A 12,098-nucleotide genomic window follows, 5' to 3' on the forward strand; every position below is an offset into this window, starting at 1 on the left:
TTCATTTTATAATACTCTTTATTTGATTAAAGAATCTTCCTTCTTTGTGTACACTGGAATGTTATATTCCCGATGTATTTTACAGGGTTACAAAACGTCTTTCATTTTAAATATTACCCCAAAAGTAATTTCAGAAAAAAAAAAAAAAAAGTTGTGAAACTAAACAGCTTTAAAAAAATCGTATGGACAAGCAACTTTTTCAAACAAAACTGGATTAATAAGATTTCTTGCCTATTTAACTACATGACAGACTTCTTGTCCCAGTCCCCTTCCTCAGAAAAACCTCGTGTGGAAACCAAGCCAGAGATAAGGATTCTTCCCTGATGCAGTTAAGGGAAAGGGAAAGGCCGGAAATTTCTTTGGCAATCAATTCCATCCATGGCCATCTGTGTGTGGCTGCTCTGCTTCGAGGACGGTACACTCTTTGCAGGGGAGGCCAGATGTTGTCCCCAGCGGGACTGGTACTCTCCAGCCAGCTGGAAGCGCAGCAGGTCACCTAGTCACCCACCTCGCCCCCTTCCTGGGGCTACAGCCCAGCAGCTCCGCCAGCACATTAAGTGCAATACTGGGTTAAAAAGCCACAGTGGGGCTGGCCGATGGGAGTCTTCTTCACTGCAAGAGTAATGGGTGAGATGGGGCATGAGGACACGCAAGAGAAAAGGCTCAAGGGAGGAAAAGGAAGGATTTCACAGACAGGGAGAGTCGGAAAGGACCGGGTAACGCACAGAACAGCCAAGAGGAAGGAGGTGGTGAAATCGAGGCAATGTGAGTAGATCACCAAGACCATGAGCTCTCACGTTTTAGCTGAAGTACTCAAAATGTAGAGAACTAGAAGCTTGGGTAGCACCAGCAGCAGACATGATTACCTGTGGATGTGAAATCCCTAACTGGACATAACCATTCTCCTCTCAGGCATCTTGAAGCGGGGCTATGCCATTTGAAAGGTGCTTCTCAGCTATCTTTAATAGTGACACAGGTAGGCTTAACAGTACTGTTCTAAACTGGAGGGACAGGACTGGAAGGAAAACAACTTGGCAGAGGAATGGAGGGATGAGTGGATATAGGAAAATGACAAAGGACGTCCTTATCTTTTAACTTCTAGACCTCATACCCCTTAAGCAGTTCGCCTGAATAGCCTGAAGATCGAGAATTGGTTAGCTCAACTGTTTCCAAGAGTGCCGAATATAATGCCTATATACAGATGATCCCAGCACTTGATTGAATGTACAGAAAGGAAAAAAATGAGGGTTAAAGAGTCTGAAAGATCAAAATGTGAAGAGAAAAAGAGGGAAAAAAATAAAAATAAAATGTGAAAGAAAACTTTTTAAACAAAGTACGAAATGTAACTATATTCAGGGATTAAAACAAAGGAGCAACCACTGAGGTGAAGGCAGAGAAGCTGTTTAACTGGGGGTATTCTCTGGAGAGCGTGCTTTCCTGCTGGCCAGTGAAATCTGCCAAAGAAATCAGCAGCCTTTCCCTTTATGTTTGTGTCTTTCTTTGCCAAAGAACGTCTCTGTGACACTTAAACACTGAGGGTGAGTTGAGGGTCCTTGCGCGCAGAGAATCGTGCATTGTACCAGGAAAAAAGGGTCTCCAATGGCTTGTAGATTTGGAAAAAACTCTTCAGCCACTGTTGGCTTCTTCTTTATTAATTTGAAATTTTTCCTTTCTGGTTCCCTCTCCTTGGTATTACAGGATTTCATACTTATCCACTAGGAAAGTGGTCTCTGTGGAAAACCTTACAGGGCTGTTTCCATCTACCTGGGTCACTTTGGTAACCTAGGGAAACAAACAAAGAATAAGGTAAAGCAGGAGGGCAAGTCTCCAAGGTGCCGACTAAATTCTCAGGACAGAATGGATCAAATTCCCTTAAAGCAGCGTTAAAAATAACTCAAAAATACTAACAAAGTTCAATTCACAATTGGATCTCACAGCGGCACCCTTCCCCACTGACATGATTAACCGGCTTCCCACACAGAAAAGACAACTGATGGGATGAGATTAGAGTGAGTGGTTATCAAGTAAAAGATCTGAATGAGTGGCCATTACCCAGGTCCTGCCCCGTAAAACCTATGAAGTTCACAGACATTTTATCAGGTTGATCAATTAATATTTTGACCCCAAATGCAAAATTCTAACTCTTCAACTTTATTTGCTTGACTTGCTCTCAAAGTCTAAGTGGCTCTATCACACGTATTTTCTAGACATGGCTGTGTCCTTCTGTGACATCTCGTCTTTTCCTTTTAATTATAAATGTCTAGTTTAACGAATTACCTGTAACAATAGTGCCTGTAATGGCATCAACATGATGCCTGAACCACTGATTCATATTTTCTAATGAAGTTTTTCAAAAGTTCCCAAACAGGAAAATGTATCCTTTTTTTTTTTTTTTTAAAGTTGTTTTGTTGTTGTTGTTTTGTTTTAATTTAAGTATAATCTCTATACCCAGCGTGGAGCTCAAACTCACGACCCCAAAATCGAGAGTCGCATGCTCCTCCTCCGACTGAGCCAGTCAGGAGGCCTGAAAATGTACCATTTCTATTTAATGTCTTGGGTTCAACCACATGCTCCCAATATTGATAGCCTTATGCCTATAATTAAGAGTGGAGAGAGAAGAACTGCTTTTTAAAATGATCCAACACAGGAAGGAAACTGTAATCTCCCAAATACTTAGAGGACAGCCAGAGACCATCTGGGAAGATAAGATAGTGCCACAATAACAAGCAAATCACCAAGTCAGAAGGAACAATGACAATATGAACCGGGCCCTTGTAATGCAACTTCAAAAACTGGAGTAACAAGGAGTTAAAAATAACGATCTAAAGAAACAGCTCGCAAATTTCCTTTGCTTTGCCTATCTAAAGGGCAAACAAAGTTGGTAACAGAATTGGTTGATGATTATCTGTACTAATGAAGGGATGCAGTAACACAAAAAATCCAAATATTGTATCCATTTGTATTAGAATCACTTTTGAGAGGAAGTAATTTTGCCTTCCAAATAAACTTTCCTTCCTTGTGTTCAAACTGAGTGGCATATAAAAGGGATAAGAAAACCTTGGGTTGCATGTTTTGGTAAAAGGTTTTAAAAATATATGAGATTATTTAGAAAAGCAGAAAACTAAGAGATCTAAATCGTGCACAATCCATAAATACTTTTATATATATTCATATTCAATTCCTTGACCTTGTCCAATCTAGAGAGGAAAGCTGAGTTAAAACAGGAGAAGAATTTGACCAAGACCATTCAATTAGAGTCAATAATGTAATCTGCAGTAATACCAGCTCTTCTGATTTTTTTTTTTTAACATAAGTTCTAGGTCCAATGTGAGACTTGAACTCACAACTCCAAGATCAACAGTCGCATGCTCTACTGACTAAGCCAGCCAGGCAGACGACCAACTTTTCTGATTTTTGATCCCATGCTGCCTATCTGGCATCTGTCCCACCACTTTCCCCGTTACGTGCTATTAAAAGGTGGTACCTGTATGTTACAGTAGTTTCTTTTGGAGATGAAAGAGACTTGAACAGGGAAGAAATCATTGGGCTGCCCAGCAATGCTGAATTCGAGGCTGCCACTCTTATTTTTGGCATCAATCACTGGCAGGCACCACTCCAAGGTATTTCGTCGACTGTCATGTCGATACTCGCCATCAATCTCGCCAATCACCGGTGCGCCGACACCGGATCTGTCATGAGAAACACCTGTGTCACATTAGCTGTCCAGAGCTGGAAGAATTCTGCCAAGGAAAACCAGCCCCGAATTTGATTATGCTCCTCAAATTCTGCCCACTTTATATGATCCTTGAAAAAAAAAAAACGAGGTTCCCTAATAACCGCAAGGATCAAACAGTCTTAGCACCTTGGCCAAAGGGTCCCACTCACTGCCTCTTATAGATATGGATACATGCAACCATGGGTAACTGGCAGATATATCCGTGGGCTGCTCCAACTTGTGGATCAGATCTGAAGCTAGCAGGGGACTGAGACTGATGAACATGTGAAGGGGGATGTATTTCCAAAAGTCCTGCACCAAGGGTCTGTTGCCCTGTCAAGAAAGACTTTTAACATAATGCAGCTCTCTTTATAGGTGACAATGGGGGGAAAACAGGGTGACTGTAGTGGTGGAAAACCTTACACACCATTACGTGGTTATTTAGAATAAATTGTCTTTGAGAAGAGTTTTCAAAAGACCTTAGAACAAAAAAAAAAAAAAAGACCTTAGAACATTTCAAAACTTGTAGTTGATGCCAACAGGTCTGATTTACAATCCAGTAAGCGGACTTTTATTTGATAAGTGAAAACACAATTTCCTCTGCCCAGAATGTGAACATGACGGGAGAAAAGACACACAGCTGTTCTTTAGTCTGCAAGAGAACCAGGGCTAGTTAGGATGTACTCTGTACCCCCAAATGTGGCTGATCGGCAGTGTCACCCCTCCTACACATTCTAAATTTACCATCTTTTAATTCGCCAATGACATTAAATGCTTGTATTAGGGACACAGTAGGAAGACAAACATTTTAAGGGCGATACAACATGATCAGCTCTTCCCTATCCATTTTATGGTCCCAGTTGTATATATGTTTCTTCCTCTGCTCTTGTTCCGATTCCGATTCTGATCTCTAAAATCGAAATCAGTTCTAGACAACAGAGTGAAATGTTGTGTAAGGGTCTTTTCTGGAGACTACTGCAAAACTGAACTAAGACACAGGAAACCACCATAACCACAATTATAGGGTAGATGGAGAGGCCTAAAAATTGTGGCATCCTAAAAATAGCGTAGTAAAACAAATCTTGACAAAACAAGACCCACACCTGTCACCAACGCCCAACCCCTACAATGGTTCAAGGTAGCCATCTATTGCTCTAAAAGAATAACCATGCTGTGAAGAATAAGACAGTTACTCCAATAAAGAAGAGATTGGTAATAAAGCATACTTTTTATTTTTTAAATTTTTAAAAAAATGTTTGAGAGAGAGAGGATGAGAAGGAGTGGGGGAAGGGCAGAGAGACAGGGAGACAGAGAATCCCAAGCAGTTTCCACATTGTTAGCACAGAGCCCCATTCAGGGCTCGATCCCATGAACTGAGAGGTCATGACCTGAGCCAAAGTCAAGAGTTGGACACTTAACCTACTGAGCCACTCAGGTGCCCCAAGCATATTTTTTTTAATGGAAAAATAAGAATGACTAAAAACCAGGGGCACCTGGATAGCTGAGTCAGTTGAGTGTCCAACTTTGGCTCAGGTCATGATCTCACAGTTCTTAGGTTTGAGCCCTGCATCAGGTTTGTGCTGACAGCTCAGAGCCTGGAGACTGCTTCAGATTCTGTGTCTCCCTCTCTCTCTGTCCCTCTACCACTTGTGCTCTGCCTCTCTCTCAAAAATAAATATTAAAAAAAAAATTTTTTTTAAATCCTTCCATTTAAAAAGAATGATTAAAAACCTGACCTGGCCACATAAATGTCTGAAGGACATCAAAAAGGAAACAAAACTACAAATTAAATTAGTACCATTTTCTCTGCAATAACAATATAACAATAAAAATACATTAAGAATATGCTTATTAGGTATAATGACACTCAATACTTAATCACGGGAGGTAGGTACTGAGAGGAAGAGGAGAGGGGCTAGGAATTCATCGGTGATATAATAGCGCACACTCAATGGAAGTGAGTGCTAGTGAGATTAACTCGAGGGAGAGAATATTTCCAGATGATCCTGGAAAGTAGGCCATTTAAGCACAGAACAAAAACTTATTGGAACTGATTTTCTAGGGGTGATGGATATTATCATTATCTTTATTGTGGTGATGGTTTCACAGGTGTCTATGTGTCAAAACTTATCAAATTGTACAATTTAAATGTGTGTAGTTTGTGGTAGGTCAACTAAACCACAATAAAACTGTTAGAAAATTCACTAAAACTAATGTAGATGTGTATTCCAGCAAGAATAGTTCCCTGGAAAATGTACTCTCAGGGCACCTGAGTGGCTCAGTCGGTTAAGCGTCCGACTTCAGCTCAGGTCATGATCTCACAGCTCGTTGAGTTCAAGTCCCATGTCGGGCTCTGTGCTGACAGCTCAGAGCCTGAAGCCTCCTTCAGATTGTGTGTCTCCATCTCTCTCTGCCCTCCCCGCCCCCCGCCCATGCTCTGTCTCTCTCTCTCTCTCAAAAGTAAATAAACAAAAAAAAAAAAAAAAAGGAAGGAAGAAAGAAAGAAAGAAAAAATGTACTCTCATCTTTAGCTGAAAGTTTAGAGAGCAAAGTGAAAGATTCAGTCAGATTCAATTTCTTTGAGTAGCAAACAAAACTGAGAATGGTTTTTGACAGAGAACTGGCTCCTCCTTCTGGAAGTCTTCATTACTACAGGAACAAACAGGCCCAACATCTGAAAACACAGCTCTAGAACTACAACTGGCTGTTTGAGTTGGTTTTAAAACCGTACATCCACTCCTTTTAAAGTGTACAGCTCCGTGCACTTTGACTATGTAATCTCGTAAGCACTGTCACGATCAAGTCAGAGAACATTTCCATCATCCTCAGAAGTTCTCTTGTGCCCTGTTAGCCAACTGCCTTCCTCTCTATCTCCTGACTTCTGTTCTAGGAGTATGACACATTTTCACAATGTCCGATAAGTGGAACCGTATAGTATCGAAGCCTTTTGTATCTGGTTTCTTTTACAAGTGATCTTTTTAGGAAGCAGATTTTTATGATGGAGAGCCAACTGAGTGCTGCCTCCAAAACAAGTTCCGAAAGATTAGTTCTAGAAGCCCAGCACAGAAAAAACAGAGTATGTCGGGGACACCACTTACGGGAGTGGGATGGTGATAATCACATCATTCAGTTCTAAATGATCTTCTTGCAGCTCATATTCTATGTTGACATCACAGCCATTTCCACTCTCTGAGGGCCAGCAATTAACTGAGAAGAAAAGCAAAGCAGGAATACTCAAATACTAAAAGGAGAGTGGAGAAAAGTTAAGACGGCAAATCAAAACTGACAGCTGCAGGCCTTAAATATCCTAACATAAACTATTATAAATAACAGTTTCACAAGTAAAGCTATTAAAAATGAAAGCTCATATTAACATACACAAAACCCAGCACTAAGTCCATTTTGAAAGAAGGTCATTTTGTCAAAAAAGCATTCTGCTGTGGCAATGAATGTAGAGTGTACAAGCCGGGGCTGTTTCTGGTTCTCAGTGTGGACTAGTTTAGTGGGACTGACCAGAAGCACTTACTTGTCAGTGGAATAAAAGATTCTTCTGTGGTTTGTAGCCTCCACTTTAGTACCCCTACGTCACTGTTGACTGGGAACGACTTCTCTGGATTCTTCAAGCCAATTAGAGATTCTGCAGTGAAAAGTTTTTTATCCACATTTGGATGGGTCTAAAATAAGAAGGAAAAGAAAACTTCTGAGTTTCAGGCATTATGAGACAGGAAATAGGGGTGCCTGGTGGTTTAGTCAGTTAAGCGTCCAACTCTCGATTTCAACTCAGGTCATGATCTCACAGTTCTTGAGATTGAGCTTTCAGCCAGAGCCTGTGTCTCTGCTTCCAGCCAGAGCCTGCTTGGGATCCTCTCTCTCCCTCTCTTTCTGCCTCTCCCCCACTCATGCGCATTCTTTCAAAATAATAAACATGAAAAAACAACAACCAGAAATTTATGTTAAAAAAAAAAAAAAAAAAAAAAAAAAAAGAAATTCCTTCTGGTCTTACATGGCCCATAATCTAAATATCTAAGCTAGAATACCATGGGGCACCTGGCCAGGCCAGTTGGTGGAGCATGCAACTCTTGATCTCAGGGTTGTGAGTTCAAGCCCATGTTGGGTATAGAAATTACTTAAAAATAAAATCTTATAAATAAATAAATAGAAGAGAAGAGAATAGGAGTGCCTAAAAAATGCCAATTCCTTTTGCTTTGAAGAAAAATTTCCCTTCTTTGAAGAATTTTAAAAAGATTTAAGACATTTTAAAAGTAATAATTAAAATAATTTCAAGTCTAAACTATTTTGTTTGTAATTGAACAAGTTAATAACTTTGTAATTGAAAAAAGTTAAATACATTCAACCAAGTCCTTTCTAAAAATACTTCACAGGAAGCAACATCATGGTAGAGCCAGGCAAGCCAAGTAGAAGACTAAGGTTAGATACTGATCAGTTGCCAGGGTCAGATATGAGTCCTGGCCTTAGAGTCAGCAGGCAGGAGAGGGAAAAGTTCTGTTGAAAGGTTAGCTGCAATCTTGCCAAGAGCACTCAGGTTGTTAAAATTCAGGCCATGTAAGATGGACTACAGAAATCATATTAATGGGGCGCCTGAATAGCGCAGTCAGTTAAACATCCAACTCTTGATTCTGGCTTAGGTCATGATCTCAGAGTTTGCAGAGTTTGATGCCCCGCACGGGCTCTGTGCTGACAGTGCCAGAGCCTGCTTGAGATTCTCCCTCTTTCTCTGCCCCTCCCCGGCTCACACTCTCAGTCTCTCTCTCAAAAAATAAATAAATAAACTTTAAAAAGAAATCAGGGGCACCTGGGTGGCTCAGTCGGTTAAGTGTCCGACATCAGCTCAGGTCACCATCTCAATTTGTGGGTTCGAGCCCCACGTCGGGCTCTGTGCTGACAGCTCAGAGCCTGGAGCCTGCTTCGGATTCTGTGTCTCCCTCTCTCTCTGCCCCTCCCCCCAAAATAAATAAATATATAATATAAAAAAAAGAAAAAAGAAATGTTTTCTGTGTTCTATGGTTCAAAGGAGAAACTCCAGTTGACTCCCTTATCCAAAACCTCTCCACACCTGTAGCTGCACCCCCTTCTTATCTTCATTCTCTACATGAAGACGAATTCGGCCAAACTTATCGTCTGAGATCCTAAGCATGATCATGCCATGCAATTCCATATTCTGCAATCCTCCATCTCGGCCACAGGTGAGTGTGATCTTTTCCTCAATCTTCATGTGCACACTGTAGGGAAAAAGTAACAAAATCTGTTCATAAAAGCAGGAACCAGAATTCCCTTTCTCCAGGGTTTAATGGTAATGAGCCATCAACAACTTATTTTAAGGTGCTACTGCTGTATGTACAAAATTTAAAGCACTAGATTCAGCCCACAAAGTCTCAGCTGTGCAAACAATGTCATTCACTAAAGAAAGGGTTATAATAGCAGAAGTATGGAAATAACTCAAGTGTCTATCAGGAGGGAACTGCTTAAACACATAAAGGTACGTCCACAAAAATGAACACTGCTGTGAAGAAAGGGGGCAACAACTGAAAATGCTTTTCATTTGAAAATGATTTCAACAATGAAAAAAATTAAAATTATACCAGAAATACATTTATACACTTTTTAAATGCTGTTAACGTTTTACCCCACAGTCTGTTTTATCATTTGCATACTCTCTAGAACTATTATTTGATTTCTTTTCCTGAACCATTTAGAGGCAGATTATACATACCATGGCCCTTTAGCCCTAAACACTTCAGAGTACTGCAAGAATAGGATATTCTCTCACATAACCAAAGTACATATTAACTTCGTAAAGGAACATTGGTACTTTGTTTCATCTACCAACCATATGCCAATTTTGTCAGCTGACCTAATAATGTCCTTTAAAGTTGTACAAGATCCAGTTTAGGATAAAGTCTTCCATTTAGATGTCACGTCTTTATAGCTTCAAATAAGGATATTCTCATCTCCAAAATAAGTAAGTGAAAAAAGCAACTGGAAAATGTACCTAGTATGTTATTACCACTTACATATAAAAAGAAAAAAAAAAAAACACATATATTTGTATTCATCTACATATAGACTATACTCCTCAGAAGAATACAAGAAAAAACTAATTAATACTAGTTGCCTCCGAAAAGACAAACTTGCCTGGCTGGGTGGGAGACAGACTTTTAATTGTAACACTCTTTGAACCTTCTGAATTTTGAACTATATGAATGTATAACCTGACACAAAAAAATAAGTGAAACAAAAAGTGCTGCCTCTCTGGGCAATTACAAAGTACAAACTATCCATATCCTTTACTAAAACTATTTTTAACTGGGTGAACTGCAGAAGCTAAGAAGAATATTCTGGCATCCTATTTTGTTCTCTGTTCCACCACGGAAGTCTTCCCAGAAACAGAGGAATGAGACTCAAGACCACAAAGGAGCGCATCTTCAAACAGCGCGGGGGCCCGTGCGTCTTCACAAGAGTTTGCTCCGGGCTCAGCAAGTATTTCATCATTTAGCAAAGAACCTCGAGCCCTCTCTAATACATGACAGTTTCCAGCATCTTTTTAAAATAGTGCCACACACTAAGCAACCGCCAGGAATAGCAAAGGAGCTTTAGTGATTTAAGACATTTATCCCAATGTATCCCTGTTCATTTCGTACAGAAAGGGATATACAAAACACTCCTCTTTCATGCACACCTCATGAAAGTATCCTCCCAGACTCATCTTTCACTTGACCCCAAAACCATCAGCAACAGTAGAAGGTCTGGGCTTCAAGACAAGAAATCTGAGTCATGAATATGTGAACTTGGTAACTAAAAATGTTACCAACCAATCCTTAGATCAGAAACAAATCAAAATATTCTATACTGAGTTTAAGTACTGAAAAGGCAAACGAAGTTAATTTGCCATTAAAGATATTTATACATTTCGTATTAAAGATTGGTTCTCCTGAAAGTTTAATTAGAAGAAGACACGCCAAAATACAGCGTAGGGCTGCTACACCTCTAGCTCTCTAATTCAAGTCCACTGTTTTTTTTAAATATGGAAGCTTCTCAAATTTGCGTGTCATCCTTGCACAGAGGCCATGCTCATCTTCTCTGTACCGTTCCTATTTTAGTTTATGTGCTGCCCAAGAGAGCACTAATTCAACTCCACTTTGAGAGACAAGGCACACACTAGGCATGAAGACAAGTTACTTATAAATTTAGCCAGCAGAGTTGATAAAAGGTAAGTTCTAAACTTCATAGGAAATAAACAGCTGAGAGCCACAGTTAAAATCACGGTTAAGAAAGAAGAAGAAAAAAAAAAAAAGACCCCGTGCTAAAATCTGGAATATATTCTAAGTCTTTTTTTTTTTTTTAACACTTTGATTTTATCATTATTTTTTTAATGTTTACTTATCTTGAGAGAGAAGGAGAGAGAGAGCAAGTGAGCGTGAGCAAGGGAGGGGCAGAGAGAGAGGGAGAGAGAAAGAATCCCAAGCAGGGTCCACGCTGTCGTCACAGAACCCAACCCGGAGCTCAATCTCACGAACCATGAGATCAGGACCTGAGCCAAAATCAAGAGTCAGAAGTTTAACCAACTGAGCCAACCAGGTGTCCCTAAAATATATCCTAAGTCTTTTAAATTCTAGAAAAACTAAAAGTCACATAAAGAATTTGTAATGCGCTAAAATAAACATTTTTTTTTTTTTTTTAACGTTTATTTATTTTTGAGACAGAGAGAGACAGAGCATGAACAGGGGAGGGGCAGAGAGAGAGGGAGACACAGAATCTGAAACAGGCTCCAGGCTCTGAGCGGTCAGCACAGAGCCCGATGCGGGGCTCGAACTCACGGACCGTGAGATCATGACCTGAGCCGAAGTCGGACGCTTAACCGACTGAGCCACCCAGGTGCCCCTAAAATAAACATTTTTAAATATATGGTCTGTTCTTACTGAAAAAGTTACTACTCACCTTTCCATATTAATGGGTGGAGCATGCACTTTGGTTGCATCAGAAGTACGCTTGCCCATATTGGAGGACATGATAGTTTCACCTTCAGATTTCAATTTGTCTACAAAATTATCTACTTCCTTCCCTTTGGCTCCAAGTTTCAAAGCCTTGCTGGGGCCTGAAGGCCTAAGTGGAAGAATAAGAAATAGCAAAGTAAGAAAAAACATACACATGATTTTTAAAAATTAGTGAATTAGTAACCCCATATCATTGAAGCTTTCCCTAAAGCTGTTCTTTAAGAGGCATGTGCAGATCTCAAGGGAAAAATCAAAGTATCCTAGGGTTTAGTGGAGGATTAGACTATTCCCTGCCCAAACTGGCAGCTGAGTCACTATCAATATGTAAGCTTCAAGTACCTAAAGAGCAAAGGTACATTTATGGAAGCATG

At 40.1% G+C, this 12,098-nt stretch overlaps 1 protein-coding gene and 1 non-coding gene across 2 annotated transcripts in view; both read right to left on the reverse strand.

The window, feature by feature from the left end:
• Positions 1 to 12,098, reverse strand: part of ARCN1 (archain 1) — a 26,582-nt gene continuing 14,484 nt past the window's right edge. Inside the window, exons 5-10 of the mRNA XM_049612244.1 lie at positions 11,672 to 11,836; positions 8,790 to 8,955; positions 7,242 to 7,389; positions 6,814 to 6,922; positions 3,485 to 3,689; positions 1 to 1,782 (exon numbers count right to left, since the gene is read on the reverse strand). Coding sequence (XP_049468201.1) covers positions 1,693 to 1,782; positions 3,485 to 3,689; positions 6,814 to 6,922; positions 7,242 to 7,389; positions 8,790 to 8,955; positions 11,672 to 11,836 — 883 coding nt within the window. The 3' untranslated portion in view covers positions 1 to 1,692. The remainder of the gene's footprint in view (positions 1,783 to 3,484; positions 3,690 to 6,813; positions 6,923 to 7,241; positions 7,390 to 8,789; positions 8,956 to 11,671; positions 11,837 to 12,098) is intronic.
• Positions 10,751 to 10,857, reverse strand: LOC125917220 (U6 spliceosomal RNA). The gene has a single exon (XR_007456117.1). It is a non-coding gene; the product is annotated as a U6 spliceosomal RNA (small nuclear RNA).

This window comes from Panthera uncia, chromosome D1 (genome assembly GCF_023721935.1).
Source record: "Panthera uncia isolate 11264 chromosome D1, Puncia_PCG_1.0, whole genome shotgun sequence".
Lineage (NCBI taxonomy): Eukaryota > Metazoa > Chordata > Mammalia > Carnivora > Felidae > Panthera > Panthera uncia.